Source organism: Cupressus sempervirens, chromosome 9 (assembly GCF_028749045.1).
Source record: "Cupressus sempervirens isolate cs-2001-9-10 chromosome 9, ASM2874904v1, whole genome shotgun sequence".
In the NCBI taxonomy this organism is placed as follows: domain Eukaryota; kingdom Viridiplantae; phylum Streptophyta; class Pinopsida; order Cupressales; family Cupressaceae; genus Cupressus; species Cupressus sempervirens.
The window spans coordinates 67,945,691-67,966,458 of NC_143126.1; the positions used below are offsets into that span (position 1 = coordinate 67,945,691).

A 20,768-nucleotide genomic window follows, 5' to 3' on the forward strand; every position below is an offset into this window, starting at 1 on the left:
TGATCATATATCATGAGTAATGATTCACACATAATATATACTCTTTAATCATCTAACTAAACTCTTTTTGATCCTCTATTTTAAATTAGAAGGAAAAATATTGAAATCTAACTCATAATTAACTAACATAAATTTACTTTATACAAGAGTTGGTCCAAATAGAGTAAGACTCATGCTAACGTTTAAGCGAAGAAAATTAGATAATGTTTCAAATCATTAAAGAAGTTACATAAATGAAAACTTTGAGTTGAAAAAAGAGTCAATAAAGAGTATCATGCACTTTTCTTTTATAATAGAAAAATCAATTATACTTTTTAATCTTCTCAATCAAGTCAACAAATCAAGGTTCATAACTATTACCTTCATTGTTTTACCTACTTATTGTTTAGTGGGTAGGAAAATTGATTGTGTAATTTTTTCAACATTTTACTCTTACTTCATTGAGAAATCAGGAGTTAAAGTTTTGTCAATATCACCTTCATTACCTCACTTATGTATTTTTAGTGGATAGAAAAATAAACCTTCCCACAATTTACTCTTGCTTTATTGAAAAAGTAAAATTGATTTGAATCTACATCTCCTCATATATTTCAAGATTCAATAAAAATGCATGTGATCGTTTTACAACACAGTAAATTTTTTTTTTTATGAAGAGTCTTTTGACTTTGATTTTATTTTTATTATCTTATTTTCCTATATTGACAAAGATGATTTTTTCCCAATACAAAATTAACAAATCACCCCTTTCAGATCATATGCCAAAATTTGGCTTCCTTTAGCACTCTCAAATGTAAGTAAAACATTGTCACGCTGCTTACAATATATAGGATTCTTCTGAACTATTTTTGAAACACTTGAAATGACTAAAAGGGACACTACTTTTTATCTTCACAATCTCCAATGATCCCCTTGGTAAGAATTACTTTAGCCAATACCACTTCAATCAAAACCTCTACAACTTGATAAATAAATAAATAAGTTCTAGCATCTTCCGAATTTGTTTCGTATCTAAAAAGCCATTTAAAATTCAATTAAAAATATATTTAAATAAATAAGTTCTAGCATCTTCTGAATTTGTTCCATATCTACAAAGTAGCCTATAGAAAATACATAGGTCTGAAGGTAGTGAAATTAACTATAATAAATGATATTACAAATTGACTCTTCTTTGTTGTACTAATTGCTTAACCAAATTATGACTAGGCCTAAATTTGGCCTAAATTTAGGGGATGACATTCTTTATTTCAAAGTTCTAACTTAAAAAATAGACAAATATAATATTTTATATTTTAAACCTCTACCCCTAGCTTTTTAAATTTCAATGAAAAATATTGAAATGTTCTAGGAATGAAAGGGGATATAAAAATATATAAAAGTTGGAGCACATTGGGTAGCCGAAGAATAAAAGAGGTGACGTATATGTTCTACAACTTTGGAATGCCAAATTAATTGTTCACCCAATCTATCTTAACACCTAAATTGAAGGAAGCAAAGGATTAATCCCACAAATATTAATAATAGAGTCTTAGCAATGAAAAGTTTATCTACAATGGTAATAAATCATCAATTACAGACATAACACATGTAGATTTAGTTTATTTGCAGAAATAAAGTAGGTAAAATATAAGTAAATTTATATTCTACAAAAATCTTAAAAACCTATGTTTAGATGATCTTCTATTTCCCGTGTCTTTTTTGTGGATATGTGTCTTAAAAATTTTATTAATAGAACACAAATAAACATATTTTAATATAGTAACTTCATAAATTAAAAATTAAGTTAGAAATTATTTTAAATTATAAGTATTTTTATATTAAAAAAAGTTATTTTAAAAATATTTAAATATATACCAAAGTTTCCTTACACAACTAGAAATTGAGGAGCCTAGCAATCTCTTGGAGAAATGTCATCTATATTTTGATAAGCCAAATTGTGACTATCATAAATTATAGTTCTCTAGTGCTTTTATTGCTATTGAGGAGCTTTTTGAATCCTATTTTGTTCTAGATGTTCATCTTAGAAACAACATGTACAATCCTATGGTTGTTTTAGCACCTCCTTCTATTTTTGTATAATATTAATGGTTGGTTGTTTTTTGTTCCAAATTGACAGATTATTTGGATTGTTGTAAAAAAAATTTCAATATATATGTATGTATGTATGTATGTATGTATACATACATACATACATATATATGATCATTTTATATATATTTTTATACAATTATGTAAAACTTTTAAGAAAAATATTCATAAAATACTAAAATATGAATGAAACATAATTAAATAATATTAAATTTAATCATTATAATTAATTCTTTTTTTTTCTTATAACTATTAATTTTTTATTATAAATACTTAAAACTTGATTAATCTATATGCAAATACAAGTGGCACTTGTTAATTGTTAGGATGAGTCTACATCTATGGTACTAATTGTCACCATAACTTGTTCCTAGATATGCAAAGTTGAAAGTGCTTAAATAAAAAAACATTATTTCTCAATTAAACATTATACAAATTTCAAAAAAATTGAAATAACATATACTGTGATATTGCTATGAAGATTTAACTGTGTATACTCATTGACCCATATATCATGAGTAGTGATTCAAACATAACATATACTCTTTAATCATATAACTAAACTCTTGTTGATCCTCTATTTTAAATTAGAAGGAAAAATATTGAAATCTAACTAACAATTAACTAAGATAACTTTATTTTATACAACAAGAGTTAGTCTGAAGAGAGTATGCTAACATTTAAGCCAAGAAAACTAGATAATGTGTCAAACCATTAAAGAAGTTACATAAATGAAAAATTTGAGTTGAAAAAAGAGACAATAAAGAGTATCATGCACTTTACTTTTATAATAGAAAAAATCAATTATACTTTTTCATCTTCTCAATCAAGTCAACAAATCAAGGTTCATAAATATTACCTTCATTGCTTTACCTACTTATTGTTTAGTGGGTAGGAAAATTGATTGCCCAATTTTCCCAACATTTTACTCTTCATTGACAAATCAGGTGTTACAGCGTTTGTCAATATCACCTTCATTACCTCACTTAAATGTATTTTTCAGTGGGTAGAAAAATAGATCTTTCCACATTTTACCCTTGCTTTATTGAAAAAGTAAAATTGATATGAATGTACATATCCTCGTATGAATCAAGATTCAACAAAAATACATATGATCATTTGGTAACACATCAAATTTTTCTTCTTCTTTTGACTTTGATTTTATTTTTATTATCTTATTTTCCTAAATTGACAAAGATGATTTTTTTCTTATAAAAAATAATAAATTACCCCTTTCAGATCATATGCCAAAATTTGGCTCCCCTTAGCACTATCAAATGTAAGTAAAACATTTTCACGCTGCTTACAATTCCCCGATATATATAGGATTCTTCTCAACTATTTTTGAAATTAAGGGACACTGCTTTTTATGTAAGAATTGCTTTAGCCAATGCCACTTCAATCGAAACCCCTAGAACATTATAAATAAATAAATAAATAAGTTCTAGCATCTTCCTAATTTGTTCCGTATCTAGAAAGCTATTTAAAATTCAATTAAAAGTATATTTAAAAGTTGGAGCACCTTGGGCAGGCAAAGTATATAAAGAGTACCGTATTCGTTGTCTGCAACTTTGGAAAACCCAAAATAACAAACAAGCTTGTACAACCCAAATTATACCTTGACATCTAAGTCGCCGGAATTAACACGGACTGACGTGATTTATCTGCAAAAATCATCAAAACCGCTTAAATTTGAGCACATCCATGAAAATACTCGTACCATTGTTCGACATATAACTACGTTCAGATAGTTTTAGCGAGATTCAAATAGGAATTAGTGTCAATGAACAACAAAAGAAAGGTCTGAAAAAGTTAAAATCCAAACTGGTCCAAATGAACAAATACAAGGTCTTGGGGTCAGATTCGAACAGATTCAAAATCGACTGTCAAATGGTTATAAAAAACGGGCATCATCTCTAAACAAAAATCCAGATGCATACTATGCCTAAAACAGATATCAAAGTTCATATCAAATGCGCTAAAATAACTCTAACAAAATTGCTCTAACCTTGTTTACAATCCTCGCAAAAACTGTTCACATTTTCAATGTTCTAGTCCCACCGAAAAATCCAATACAGAATCAAATAAATTCATATCATCCTAAAACAGGGAAGGAACAGGGGACTAGAAGGAAATCCAATGTAATTTTCTGTAAACAACCCCGACAATCCCTAAACCCGTCAATTAACAATTACACTCCACTTCCCAATTCAATACCCCGCCATTGATACAAAATCCAGAGCTGCAAAGAAGAACCCACAGTTCCAATTTCTCTCAAGAACGTCATATTTCTATACAAAACTTCATCTTGAATTCTGCAACAAGCAATTACAAGGGGGCCAAGAAAAGAGAGAGAGAGGAAAAGAGGCAGAACAGAAAGCTCTTTACAGTTCCCCATTTTCTGCAGCAGAAGAAGACAAGTGTGTGGCAAGAAAAGTGGGCTCATGTTCCCCGGGCATGATAACAAGCACTTTCTCCTCCTCCTGCTTATCACCACGCGAGCATGTGACCTGGGGCTTAAGAGGCCCAGAATCCAGGGACTCCTCAGGGCTGAGCACACGGTCACCTGGGGCCAGACTTCCAGCGGCGAGCTTACACCACGTGCAGACCAGAACAAGCGAGGCGAAGCCAATGAGGGCTAACATGGCGGCCACTCCAACGAATAAATACATGGCGGCTGAGCGCCATCCCGCATGTGAGGTAGCCTCGTCATAAGCTGCTGCAGCCGAATGGTTTCTTCCGTCTGTTAACAGAAATCTCGCATGAGTTTCCGCCACCGACAGGGAACGGAAAACTGAGCTCATGGTAATTCAATTCAAGGAGCCCGATGACAATGGGAGCTCTGGCATTCGTCTAAATAGAGAGGGAATTCAAGGGGAAATCAAGTGGAAATCAAGGGGCTCTGAGAATATGAATTTACCTTGACGTGTATCCCACGGCAAATTTATATTTAAGAAAAGATTGAAGCTTGTAATTTGGGCCCGGCTTTGATGATTTTTTTGGAGGGTAAGGAAGGTACAATTATACTGCAATAAATGCGGTCCTCATCTCCGTGGAAAGCTAGTGACGTGATTAATACTCTGAAGGAGAGTCACGTTATGAGAATCAAATTTAAATTTTTAATCCACCGAGTCAAACATCTCTCCCACCTGAATTGGGTTTACTTGGCGTTTTGTCTCTGGTTTTATGTTAAAGCGACGTCCCTCCGTATGAGAAAACAGCTGTGCGGTTTTTATCTATTGCAACAAATTTCCAAAGTCAAGTCGGGCGCCGAATGTTTGTTGAACGTTTGTTTCAGCTCTAGAAATTCGATTCATCTTCACATTACTCAGAAATTCAGGTTATTCTCTTCACAAAATATGGTACTTTGTGAGAAAAAACTAACAAATTGAAGATAATACAATTGTGTTTTTTTCTTTTTTGGATTCTTTAGTGTATCATGGAGGTAGATTATAAGGATTAGGTCAGTTAAAATTCTATGAAAATTTGTTTGGTTTATATATAGATAAAAAATATGCAATGGTTAGTGCGTTCTTGGTCTATTGGCAAAGTTGAATGGCTCACAAAGAGCCAATCGAAGATCAAGTCTCACTAAGTGCAAGACTCTTAACACTATAAGGGATGAGGCTGGGATTGTGTCTTGGTAGATTTTGATGGTTGTGATATTGCTATCAGGATTTAACTATGTGATTTTGAGTTAAACTCATTGACCCATGTTTCATGAGTCACTCAACATGAATCCATCTCTCATGAGAATAAATGGAACAATTAGCACTCATTGGATCTAGGTAATGCTCATGGTTGTGATATTGCTATCAGGATTTAACTATGTGATTTTGAGTTAAACTCATTGACCCATGTTTCATGAGTAGTGATTCAACATGAATCCATCTCTCATTAGAATAAATGGAACAATTAGCACTCATTGGATCTAGGTAATGCTCATGGTTGTGATATTGCTATCAGGATTTAACTATGTGATTTTGAGTTAAACTCATTGACCCATGTTTCATGAGTAGTGATTCAACATGAATCCATCTCTCATGAGAATAAATGGAACAATTAACACTCATTGGATCTAGGTAATGCTCATAGGGGTGAAGCACCAGGACTTCTTGGGAGGTCACCCATCCCAGTACTACTCCAGCCTGAGTGCGCTTAATTGTGGAGTTTCCTCCATGGTTAAACCCAAAGCTTGCAACCCCATTTGTCTAATGGTAGGAGGTATAAACCCTCAATCAAATATATTAGTTCTTTCTTACTAATTGGTTTTTACTAGTTTTGACTATTGTATTATGTTTATGAATTCAAACATATAGAAATGATAAGGATAAGACCAGTTAAAATCATATGAAAATTTGTTAATATACAATGGACAATAGTTCATTCTTACATAATTTCATACTAATTTTTTTAGTTTAAGAATTTTGGTTATTGTATTATGTTTATGAATTCAAATATATATAAATGATTCATATCAATGTCTTAGAGTACACTCTATGGTCTATTATTGACAACTTAGATGTTAGGTGTAAGCGTTGAAGACCTCACTTGAGATTTGTAGATTTCCTAGACAATTTGATAACTGGACCAATTCAAGACTTTTGGTCATGGTGAAAATTATGTTTTTGGATTCATTTAGTTTTTGTCTTTGATTTGGGACATGTTTGAGGTGATTTATAGATGTATTCTTAGACTTACAATTGACACCTTTATTTCTTTAGATTTGACTACTTTGAGGTGATGTCTAAAAGCATTTGTAGAGACCCAAATGGCATATTTATGTTTTTAGATGGTAGCACCATCTATTTAATTGTATGTACTTAGCCTTATGTTTATGGTTTAGTCTTATCTTTACAGGTACATGATTTCAAATTAATTCATTTATTTGTTTGATTTGGGTTATTGATCAAATCCAAGTCAACATCAATTTAATTAGGTTCCTAGGTGATATATATATATATATATATATATATATATATATATATATATATATATATATATAGGTTTGAAGTCATTTTCTTTTTTATTTGTTTAATCTTTCTAATTATAAATTCAAAATCAAACATGTTGGTTAGGTGTAACTTATAGCTTGGTCCTAAGGTAACTTTGTACCTAGTCTTATATTAGTCGATTTGTTAAAACTTACACTTTGGTCCCATCAAATTCTATTTGTACCTACTCTTATTTTAGTTGATTAGGTTGAGCTTATGAGAATACACGTGGGCAACTTTTCATATTCCAAAAAATTTCCAAAGGTAGTTAGACATTGAATATTTGTTTCAATTATAGAAATTGGATCCATCTTCACATTGCACAAAAAATCAGTTTTCTCTAAACACATAATATGATACTTCTAATAAAATAACAAATTAAAGATAATACATTTTTGTTTTGTATTTTTATTGTATCGGGGTGATAGATTATAGAAATCAAATTAGTCAAAATAGTATGAACTTTTAGAATATCATGGAGGTAGATTATAGGGATCATATTAGTGTAAATAGTATGACAATTTATCATGGTATGTAAAATTTGGCTTATATATAGATGTGTACAATGGAGAATAGCTTGTCCTTACACAATTGCTTCTAAGTAACTTTTGTTACAAACTTAGATTATTGCACTTTGTTTATGGATATTTAGTGCATGTACAATTTCCTCTTTCCAACTAGACCGAAGTGGACTTTTTAATTTTGATTATTACAAAATAAAATATGAAGCTATAAAATACTAGATAAAAATAAGGCACAATTAGTCAAGGATTTAGTCAATTACAAGTGCCAAAATAGATTAAATAATGAAAGTTATATTCTATACCAAATAAACCTATAATATGATGCAAAGTATGAAAAGTTATTGAAAAAAAATGCAATTAAAAAAAAACAAAAATATGTCTGTGTGAGCACAAGCGAAGCCTCTAAAGTTCAAAAAATAAGGATTAGATAAGTATAATCATCAAAATCTATATATTCCACAAACTCAATCCACCATGACTATTAAATAACAACACCACTAAAAATTTAGAAGATTCTAGCCAAAAGAAAAATTGCACTCGAATCAAAGCCCAAATGTCCAGGTTATAACTTTTCAAAGTTGGACTTCCAAATCAAAATTGCACATGGTAAGGGGTCTAAATTTTGAATAATTGATGATGTGAAGATAATCAATGGTTTGAATTTGACGATTAAATGATCATCATAACCCAAAAAAAATCATAGTTGTTATGGTCAAATGGTCATCAGACTTAATATATCATATATATGATGCAATAGACTACTTAAAATTAATAGTACTACCTCTTCTAGCAAATAGATTCCATGTGTCAAATTCTTAATGGGTTTTCGTCAACACATTATTGATTTGTCATTTGGGAAGTTGACTAGTCTAGGTACCATGTGTTTGGTTTAAATCAGATGTAGTGGAAAACAACCTATCTCAGATCTACTAAGGTGGATTCCTATATGGGGTGAGTTTATGTATTAGGTTTGTTATGCCTTTATGGAAAATGATTGGGTGAGTCTTTGTCTCGTAGATGACTGTGATCTATTACTACATAGAAGACAAGTTTGGTAGGGGGACATGGGACTTTTATTCCCATATGCATCTCTCTTAAGCAATTTTTTTAAAAAATTTAAAAAATAAATACCTTTGTTTAATCAAATAAAATGTTCTAATACTAGAAGGTGTGTTTGATATATAACATAATTTTCAAACCTAGAGGTTTGACAACACGGTACTGGGGTTTGACTATGACCAACTTATTGATTGTCACCTATAGGCCTAATATAAAACTAAAAAATTAACAAGGCATTCTGTCTAAATATTTTAGAGAAAAATATTCTAAAAAATAGATCAGTTCCAAAGTTATTTTTTTAATTAGACATAATTGTTTTTTAAATTTTAAGATAAAAATCATATCTGATTGCAAATCAATTTGTACAGTTTTCCTATTGCAAAAAAATCCAAAGTCAAGTCAGACAATAAATGTTTGTTCAGCATGTGTTTTAGCTACAAAAATTTGATCCATCCTTCACATTGCACAGAGATTCAAGTTATTCTCCTCACAAAATATGGTAGTTGTGAAAAAATTTAACAAATTGAAGATAATACAATTGTGTTTTTTTAGTGTATCATGGAGGTAGATTATAAGGATTGGATCGGTTAAAATCATATTAAATTTTGTTTGGTTTACATATAGATAAAAAATATACAATTGACAATAGTTCATTTTTACATAATTCTTTATTAATTATTTTTTTATGAATTTTGATTATTATATATTATGTTTATGAATTCAAATGTATACAACTTATTCATATCAATGTTTCATAGTACACACTCTATGGTCTATTGTTAAAAAAATAGATGCTAGGTGTCGTGTTGAAGACCTCACTTGAGATTTTGTAGATTTCCTAGATAAGTTGACAACTAGACCAATTTAAGACTTTTGGTCATGGTGAAAAATATGTTTTTGGATTCATTCAATTTTTGTCTTTGATTTGGGTCATTGTTGAGGTAATGTAAAAATGTATTTTTAGAGTTATAATTGACACATTTATTTCTATAGATGGGACTAATTTGAGGTGATGTCTACAAGCATTTTTAGAGACCCAAATGGCATATTTAAATGTTTTAATATGATAGCATCATCTATTTAATTGTATGTACTTAGTCTTACTTTTATGGTTTAGTCTTATCTTTATAGGTACAAGATTTCAAATTAATTGATTTATTTGTTTGATTTGGGTTATTGATCAAATCCAAGTCAACATCGATGTAATTATGTTCCTGGGTCATATATATATATATAGAGGTTTGAAGTCATTTTCTTTCTTGTTTGGTTAATCTTTCTAATTATAGATTCAAAATCAAACATGTTGGTTAGGTGCAACTTATAGCTTGGTCCTAAGTTAACTTTATACCTAGTCTTATATTAGTCAATTTGGTCAAACTTGCACTTTGGTTCCATTGAACTCTATTCATACCTAGTCTTGTGTCGGTTTGATTAGGTAAAACTTTAGTCTCATCAAATTATATTTGTACCTATTCTTATATTAGTCAATTTTGTTGAGCTTACACTTTGTTCATAATATTATGTAAGTCGATTAGGTTGAACTTACACTTGGTCTCATCAAATTGAATTTATACGTAGTCTTATGTTTATTGCTTATTATTATATTTATATTTATGCACTTTCATACTAGTTGAAATATTTATTTGATTTTGATCATTGATCTAATGTTTGACATCATTTTATTCCAATTGTTTGACCAAGGATATAAATGCGGCTGTGACATCATTTCCTTTATAATATTATAATCTTTTTTTTTTATCATGAAATCAAAATCAAGCATATATGTCAGTTAGGTCCAAATTATAGTTTGGTCAAAGGAAACCTTGTCCTTAGTCTTGTGCTTATTGTTTGTTCTTATGTTCATATATGTACAATTTTAGACTAGTTGATTTATTTGTTTGATTTTGATCTATATTCTAGTGTTTAACATTGATCTGACCTAGTTTTTTAATCTACCTCTATGGTTTAGAGGTCATTATATTAGCTAATATTTTAATATTTTTAATTGGAAAATAAAAATTAATCATCTTAGTTGGTTAGTTCTACTTATGATTTAGTCTTGTTAATCTCCAAACCTCATGCTTAAAGAGCATTCTAGGAAGTTTCACAGACATAGGACTTGACTATTACCTATGAAACAACATTTAATATTTTATAAGTCAAGGCTTCTCGTATTTTAGACATGGATGAAAAGGAATAGATATGTGTTTAACAAATTTGACAATGGAGTGAGGTGGTCAACATTCAAAAAAAATATTATTTACATATATACATTCCTGTGAAGCTAATTCATGTATTAATACAATAAAATTCTTCCCAATGGTAAATTGGAGTTGCACATAGAAGTCAACTCACTAGTGTAGTAGAAATTGTGGAGTAACTAGTGTATCTAGGTGAAAATCAATCACTAAGTTCTCTCCCCTCTCTAATTTTATTTGTAAACGGTACAATGCCTAAGAAGAAGAAGTCATTGTAGGAGACATAGTAATTCATCCCCAATGATATACATTGCCCCAATCTCAGCATGTGGGGATAAAGGGCTTATTTGCAGATAATAAAAAGGATTATGGGAATTCTTACATATCAATTCATGGTAGGTCATCGTTTTGGACATCCTATAAAAAAAAGATGATAAAACTCAAATATGTAACCCCTGGAAGTTAGACATGGCCAAGATCACAGTGCCCAATGTATTTGTTGATACCAAAATGGTAGATGCATTAGCTAAAAATAATAGGGTAGAGCCCATAATAGTGAGGAACGTTGATCGAAACCCACTCATTGTTATAACACAAAACATGATATAAGAATTCTTTGGGTTGAGTATTCAAGTGATTACTAAACTTGAAAGAGAGAAATTTCCCATCGATTATGAGTGCATAGTAAAGAGTGTTGGTTCGAAGGAGCTAGCTCTCTTTATGAATAGAGAGGATACAATTTTTTTTGTTTAGTTGTATGGTAAGATATCTTTTTCCACTACCATTTTTATGTGGTTCTTTCAAAGGAGATATTGGGGTTGTGGGGAATGTTGGGAAAAGACTAAAAATCTATAATGTCTATTGATCTCATGTATATATCCATGAGGACTCCAAATACACACCTATTATAGGAGTAAAATAAATTCCGCTGAATTGGAGAGTATTCCGAATAAATAATTGATTAGATGGAAAAATACAATAAACTCAAGCACTACTCCCTATTGTGTCATATGATTTTGTTTCAAAATAGTATTATGTTTTTCAACTTCCTAAAATTAATCACTAAGGATAAAAACTAAAATAAACTTCCAGTACAATTATGGTATAGATTATAGGATAAGCACAATAGAGATGCTAACTAGATGCAACATTTCATGATATGTTTGTAGTGTGGACTCTTAGGACCTTGGGAGATGAGGTGGTGAGAATTCCCAGTGCAAAACAATTTGTTTATTTTCTTTAGTCATTGCAAAGGATATGCTTCTCAAGATATATCTTGGATTCTAATAGGCATTCATGTGATACCTCATTTGGAATATGAAAAATAGCTAAATGAATGGATAAGTATGCATGAGAAAGGTCTGAGTTATTTTCAAAAATCTATCACAAAGTTATAAAGGAAGCGACCATCATTATTTTATAGAAAGGGTTTTAAAGGGACTATAAAGTAGCAACCATTTATATTTCACTATCCAAGGAAATAAAGGATTGCAAAAAAATGACAATTTCTATCTCACAAAGGAGTATGAAGTCAGCTTTTGATATAACTTGAAAAGTGATATTTTACATGTCGAGGCTTCTAGGTTGTACAAAATGATGATATGTTGATGAACTAATAGTGGAGTGAGGTGATTGAAAATCAAATTATTTTTCACGTATAAACATTCATTTGTAGTCAATATATATTGATGCCATAAAATTATTGGTAGTAAATTGGAGTTGCACATGGTTCACCTCACAATAGCTATGTGATAATCACGCCCAAGGCCTTACTTAGGAATATTTTATTCAACCTAAGGATTACTTCTCCCACCATGAGGTGCATTTAATTTGTCAACCCAGGGATGTGTACTTGAAATGGTTGGCATGGTATGTGCACTAGATTCCTTAACGAGTCATTATACTTATGCTGCAGGAAAGTAAAATGCATACAAAGAACTTACACTAGTGCTGCAGGAAAATAACACACTTAAATCTTTGCTAAAATGAATGCTAGAAATAAAAATCTACACTAACCTATATTTCAACTCAGACCATCCACTATAACTACTCTCACAGATGCTGCAAGAACATTCACAAAGTATGATGCTGCAAGAAGAAACTTATAACTTCTATTTGAAATACTGGAAATGCTGGAAGTAAATCTACACTACTCTAATTTAATCCACCTCCCAAGCGCCCGCCCTTGGTTGGCTTCTGCTAATCTACTAACATAGGCTGCAAACCAATAATTACTTCATTATATTTCAAAACTCCTTACATAAGATCAATACATAAAACTGCAAAATAACTTACTACAAGAGTCAACAATGTTTTTCTATAAACTTTTCTCAACTCCCAAAACTCTCAATCCCATCCCTACAAATAGAGGATCGAAACTTATTCTAAAATAGGAAAGAAAATAAAATGACTAAAAATCCACCTGAGAAGAAGAAGGAAATATAACAACTCGCAATATAAGTAATAAAGTTTGGGTAACCAATTTAGCACAATAGTAAACATAGAGGGAATATAGCAACACTTCATCCCTACATTCTTGGAATAATAGATCCTCCTTTGTAGCAGTCGTGTCTCCTAGTGTCATTATGATTCCTCTACTATAGTTGGGCCTTGACGCTCCTCCTTGAATGTTGTTGACCATTCTCTAGCTTCTCCCTTTTCTAACAAGTTAGTTGCAATGTAGAAATATTGATGCAAATAAGAATATAATCAAATTAAATCCAAATATTAGAACACATATTCTAATGGTTATATGAAATACTGCATTATATGTATAATATTGGTAAAATATGGCATATCTATCTACCTATGGGTTAACGGTTCTTATCTAGACTTTATCATAAGTTTAGCTAGTTATAAGTTCACAAATGTCTTGGTAGTATTAAAAACAGAGTATTAAAATTAACATAAAATAGAAGCAATAATTGGCCTCATCATCTACCCCTGGTAAGTTTAATGCTTTTCCTCAAGCATTGCATCTTCTGGCCATTGATCAAAAGACTCCAACCACAATCTGCCCTTACCTGTTACTCATGAAAGTGTATAGAATCCTCTTGTTCTCTCCTATAGTTCCATTCTATGAGCCTCTTGTAGCCTATCAAGTTGTTCAAAGTTGATGTCATACAGAGTCCAAAGGAGCATAGGTGGCTACATCATTAATGGATACCAAAGTTTTGGTCTAGTTTTCCTTCCCAGCTGCATGTATTTTGGTGCTCGATCGGTGAAGGGTTGCCTCTAGGTTGATAGGGTTGTGTGGTTCTAACCTTCTGACTCCCTTAGGCAGTCTACCCCATCTTATTTTGACACTAGCCATGGCTCTTTGAAAGAAAAAGTAAGGCATGTTATTATATTCTGCATATACTTTTGTTGTGACCTTGAAGATTTTTTTTCTTATTTCCTTGTGAACATCTCTGTAGGTCAGCTTGAACCAATCTCTAAGGATTTCTTCTAGTTTATTTCTTTCTACTCTTAATGGTAGGGGTTCTATTCTTTCTTTTTCTTTGTAATTGTTCAATTATCTATCATAATTGGCCTCATTATGCATCCAAGACATTAGGGCCTTAAGATGTATATCCCCTATATAAAGTAGAGGGTTTCATTGAGTTTCTATAGGGATAATGAAATTATGCACATATAATTCACAGAGTAAATTTTAATGCAATGATGGAAGAGTTTGGTACAAACCATAGAATTCTTGAGCTGACCTGAATTCTATATTTATATCTTTGAAGGTCATCATCAATTGAAATAAAAGGAATTGTTCTTTTAAATAGATGGCATAAATCTTAGATGGTGACCTATAATTAATTATTTGGTCAGCCAGTTTTAGGGCATGATCCATCTTTTTCTTCTATTTCACCAATTGCTCTTTTAAATCTACAATTTCTTTTCCTTGATCTATTATTACCTTCTTCATCTTCTTTTTCTCTTCTTCCCGTAGGATTTTTGTTAACACATGTTTATTATATAATTGAAAAAGAAGCATTTGTAAGGTAACTGGGCCACTTTCCTCTTCCTAATTATCTTTCTTTCTCTATTCCCTCCATGACCATTCCAAGAAGCTTGTAAACCATGTTCTCTTATAGGGAACTAGTGTAGTTTTTGAATAGGCTAATTGATGTATTATTGGGTCTTCTTCTTCTTTACAGCATGGGGTATCCTATTGGCCTACTTGGGGGTTATTTTGGATTTCATTCATCTCAGCCTTACATTTGTCATTAGGGTTTTAAGGAATGTTTGGAATTTCAAGTTGATTGGGGAAATCATCTGGGATAACTTGTATTAGAGATTCTTCATTAGATTGTTTGGGTGAAGTGGACTAGGTTTTCGAGGATACTTTAGTAATTTTACCTCTCATTCTAGGGCTTCTTCACATAGGGGATTCTTCAAGCACCATAGTCTTTTTCTTGGTAACCCTTTTTGGTTTCTCTACTATAGAAGTAGCTACTATAGGAACCAACTTCATCTTCCTTTGTTTTGAGACTATAGGGTTTCATCTCTCTACTTCTAGAACCAAAGTTTCTTCTTGTAACTTTTGTTTTCTCTTTGCTCAGGTAGAAGTAGGTACATTTCTCATTTGAGCACGTAAACTCACATTTTATTTTATATTTTTAGTATCCACACCTTGGGTGCCTTTCTTAGTAACTGTGTCAATGAGGACTGCATTATCTTGGCTAGGTTGTACATTAAGGGCAATATGAGGCTAAAGGGTTTTATGCTGGCTAGATTTTTCCCATGACATAGGAGAGACATCCCTAAGTGATCTTTCTATGAGCAATTTAATTAGGGCATGCTGAGTAACAAAATTGTCCTTTCCTTTCTAGGTTTCCCTTGCACTAATGCATAACATATTATACCAGAAATTTGGGACATTTACTGGAAAATTATGCCTTACATAACCGAGTAACTGAAAATGATGTTTATGAAAATTAGAAAATCTTCCTTCATAGGTAAAATACCTAATAATATGCATGGCCAACTCATTTTACGATGGTGAAAGAGACATTCTTTTGCATCCTTGCTTAGTAATATCCAATGGAGGGTCACTTGGTAGGAAAAAGTGGGCCCTAGCGGATTTTGTATCATGCACATTGGGGTAGTGTTCTCCTATTGTTAGAAGCCTGGTTACTTCCACCATTCATTCCTTTGTGGCAATAACTATCAATCCCCATACTGTTGTTTCACCTTCCTCAAATGTATGTATAAATTCAATAGATGCTTCTTCATCAAACTTCATTAGTTTGAAAAAATATCCTAGCTAGTCACATGCATTAAATCTTCTTACTACTTCTACATCAGAAAGTAAAACACTATGTTCTACTGGTTCACATCACTACAACTATCCTCCCATTTGTGCTTACTAATTTGAAGCTCTACTCTGTTTGCAACAATTACCTTCTTCCCTTTGTGAATCTTAGACTCTTTTTTCTTTTTTGAAAATCATGGACCCTTTTCACATTCTTTTCTATGAATTTCCATCACGAACAATAATAATGTGATTTTAATTAGAATAAATCATAGATATGCGATAATTGCTTCAAAATTTAATTTGGGTCACATTTTAGTCTAACAATGAGGAATTATTCGAGAATAAAGGTAAGACACTTGACACTTGCATACTATAGCAATTGGATTTTAATCAAACAAAGAGAGAGTATAGATTTGAGGATCTTTAAAGAATAAATATAAATGTCATTGGTAATTAGTAATCTTCCCTACCCCCTACGAAACATGGACAAGTCTCCTCACTTGTCATACTTGGCACGAGGTATAGAACTGGCATAACGTTGCAATGATATATTAAATGCAGTAATAGATATAACCAATGAAATCTATGTGCTAAAAATGAATAAAACTTAAAAAGCTTATTACTATTAGTTTGATCATTGCATGTACTAGATAAAGGTGGCAAGAGTCGAAGAATAGTAGCGACAACATATGTTAGTGGAGTTATTATATTATTGAAAGCATAGGAAAATGATGACGTGGAAGGTGGGTGGGTAGTAGAGAAATAAATGTAATGAGTTGGAAAAGAAGAATTTAGAAAGTGAATGGAGAATTTGAACTTTATGGAAACATAAATTTTTTATTATGGGCATGCTCAAAGAAATTATTATTGAAGAGTTGCAGGCAGAAGGTTAGCACCTTCTGCTACAGGAATTGTTACCTATTGTGCATTTGAAATTGGTTATTGAAATTATTGTAGGAAGTCTTCTTTCCTTTGGGGCTATTTATACAACTTTAGCCAATGTCCATTGACTAATAACTTGAGGTGTACTAGATCAATTGTGCTTAACAAGATGGTTCCATTTTCAAATGCACAACTTATTTCATAGGGACCCAGCCATCATGTCTACAGCTTGCCTGATATGTCTTTAAATCTAGAATCATAAAGTAATGCCCAATATCCAATTTGAAATTGTTTATTCTTAATGTGAGAGTCATGCCATTTTTTCCTTTGCTTCTATATGATTTATGTGCATTCTAGGGTAGACTTGCACATTTTATCCAAAGAATTAAGATGCAATAAGCACTCTATCTGTGTTGTAGGAAGATCAATATTTAACTCCAATGTTGTTGTTAAAGTTTTGTACTAGAATTTAGTGGGTAGCATTGTTGCTTTTCCATACAAGAGTTCAAATTGTGTGAAGCCTGTGGTGGTCTTCCCAGAAAGCTTCTGGTAGTCTGTTGCTCCAATCTCTACGGTGCAAATGAACTATCTTTGTCAAGATGGTTTCTATCTTCCAATTTGTAACTTCTGCTTGTCTATTATTTTGAGGATGATAGGGCTTTAATTTCTGATGTCTGGTATTATATTCCTTCATTAGTTTTGTGATCAGATTTGAAGTGAATTGAGCACCCTATTCAGTAACAAGTTCTCTGGGTATGTCATATTGAATAAAGATTTCTTCATACAAAATTTTTACAACTTTATGGTTGTGGCATGCTTTATGGCTTTAATTTTGACCCATTTTATCAGGTAGTCAGTGCATACAAGGATATATGTTTTCCCATTGGATGAAGGATCTATTGGACCAATGAAGTCCATGCCCCATTTGTCAAATGGTGTTAACACCATCTAAGGATTGAGAGACATTTCATCTATTCTTGTTAGTCAGCCCATCCTCTAACATTTATCACACTTTTGTGTATAATTGGCTACATCTTTATGAAGTGTAGGCCAATAGTAACTAGTTGTTAAAATCTTCAACATTGTTCTTTTTCTTGCAAAGTGCCCCCACATGGTTCATTATGACATGCATGTAGAATGTCATATGTCTTATCTTCTCATACACATCTCCTCATAACTTGATTAGGTCTAGTGTAAAATAGTGTGTTATCAATCCAAGAGAAATGGAACCTTTTCTCTACAAGCAGCTAGTTATCCTTGTAAGAGAAATGTGTTGGCATTTTATTAGCTACAATATAATTAGCTATTTTTGCATACCATGGGGTTTGGAAAAAATTATGACATAGATGCTCATCTATAAATTTATCACCTATCAAAGTAGTATCTTCTTTATCATGGTGGATTTTGGATAGATAATTAGCTACCACATTCACTTTCCCAAGATTGTGAATGATTGTGATATCAAATTCTTGCAAAAGAAGTAGCCATCTTGCTAACCTACCTATAATGGCAGGTTTATTCATGAGATATTTAATTGTTGCGTGGTCAATATGAACAAATATGGGATAACTAGTTATATAATGCCATAATTTGTTCAAAGCATAAACTACTGCTAATAGTTCTTTTCCAGTCATTGTATAGTTTAACTCTAGTCCATGAAGACTCTTACTAATATAGCAGATTGCATTTTCAAGATGTTGAGATCTTTTCCTAGGACTACACCTATGGAATAGTCAAAAGCATCTGTATGTATTTGAAAGGGAGAAGTCCAATCATGAACCCTAAGTATTGGTGCAGTTTTCAATAGTGACTTGAGCTGTCGGAAGGAGTCATCACGTTCCTTTGTCTAGGAAAATTCAACCTCTTTGATAAGAAAAGTTTATAGAGGACTAGCTATCTAATTATTATTTTTGATAAACCTCCTATAATAGCTAGCTTTTCCTAGGAAAGATCTAACTTCTTTTTTCTTTGTGGGAGTAGGGAGTGTGAGAATTAGCTCTACTTTTGCAGGGTCTACCTAGATTCCAACTTCAGAGATAAAATATTCCAATACCAAACCTTCCTACCTCATCAAAAAACATTTCTCACTGTTGAGAGATAGGTTGTGTTCTTCACATCAAATTAGTACTTTCTCCAAGTTCTCCAAGGCTTCCTCAACTATGACACCAAATGTAGTGAAGTCATCCATGCATATCTCCATGCAATAATGTGATATGTTAGCAAAAATGTTGATTACAGATCTCTAGAAAGTAGTAGGTGCATTGCATAAGCCAAATGGTAATACAGAATAAGCATAGGTACCCCAAGGGCATGTAAATGTGGTCTTCTCTTAATCTTTTGGAGCAATAATTATTTGATTGTATCCATTGTATCCATCCAGAAATGAGAAATATTTATTTGTAGCCAAAGTATCCAAAACTTTATCAATAATGGGTAAAGGAAAGTGATCCTTCTTTGTGGCATTATTTAATTCATTATAATGTACACATATCTGCCACTTTACTCCTTTCTTAGGTATAATAACTAATGTTGATACCCATTTTCTATCAGATATTGGATAGATGAATCTAGCATCCAACAACTTCTATAGCTCAGTCTTAACTATTTTGTTTTATACTAGATTTATTCTCCTCTGATATTGATGGAGTCGCAAGCTTCCATCATTGATGTAGATCCTATGGGTGCAAAGTTTAGGGCTCTGTCCTATCATATTCGTATAATCTCAAGCAAAGGCTTTTTCATGCTGATTGAGGATCTTGGTTAACAATTTGTTAGTGAACAAATTGTCCTTTCAAGGATTTTAATACATCTACTCTATGCCCAAGGTTTAGAAATTACAAAATGTCCACAACAGTTGAGAAAATCTCATATTATTTGACTTTCTCTTTGAATTTTTTTAAAGGTGCAACTCCCTTATTAGATTTGCAATGAATTCAAATTATCTTTTGCACTTTTACCCAAAAGTATGTAAGGATCTCTTGACTACTCTTAGGTAGTGAGGCAAAATCAATTCAAAAATCTCAAAGAAACATCCATTTGAATATACTTATATAGAAAATCTACTTCAGAAGAATGAATAACACCATAAATTGATATCAATCATCCAAAGACCTTAATTGAAATAAACTTACAGTATGAACAACAATCAAATATCTCGAACCAATAAACTAGAGTTCACAAAGTAACAGTGGTCTATACACATTGAACACCAAGTTTCCAAGCTAAATTATAGATGATATATATCTGTGTGTGTTAAACCTTCTGCATGCACATAGTCATTCAAAAGAAAAACATCCATATACTATCCTTTGATTAATGTGTAAAAGTATTTACTTATCAGAGTTTCTAGCTATCTATTTTCTAACTATCTATTGCTAACCTTAAACTAGTTCAATGCCCCAATATTTATAGTTTTTCCATACGAATCCTCAAGGCCTCCATCAAGACCCAACCATTTTAGCTAAAACAAGAAAGAAATTTAAAAATGAGCACCAAAAAAAGTAACTAAAAGCAACGGTTCAGTTCAACCATCATTGCCAGTTTTCTCCTCCTCGCCAATGGTCTGACATACCAGCTCCCAACTTCAAAAAATATTCATAGAGTCCTGCATTGCATGAGAGTGTGGATTTTTCAAGCTTAGCAATCGGGCTCTACACACATTCTTCTACCATTTGAATTCTTTTATCTTTAAACTCTTGTGTGACATTAGGTTCTTGTTGAGACACAACATTGATTCAATACTTGCCAATGCAGTGGAATCATTGGCACTTGGTGCTTC

At 31.9% G+C, this 20,768-nt stretch overlaps 1 protein-coding gene across 1 annotated transcript; it reads right to left on the reverse strand.

Annotated features, from left to right (window-relative positions):
• Positions 1-4,328: 4,328 nt before the first annotated feature.
• LOC149537655 (protein GLUTAMINE DUMPER 3-like) lies at positions 4,329-5,012 on the reverse strand. Its single transcript, XM_089799000.1, has one exon. The coding sequence runs from the start codon at positions 4,887-4,889 to the stop codon at positions 4,470-4,472; it is 420 nt and encodes a 139-aa protein (XP_089655126.1). The 5' UTR covers positions 4,890-5,012; the 3' UTR covers positions 4,329-4,469.
• Between the last annotated feature and the right edge of the window lie 15,756 nt (positions 5,013-20,768).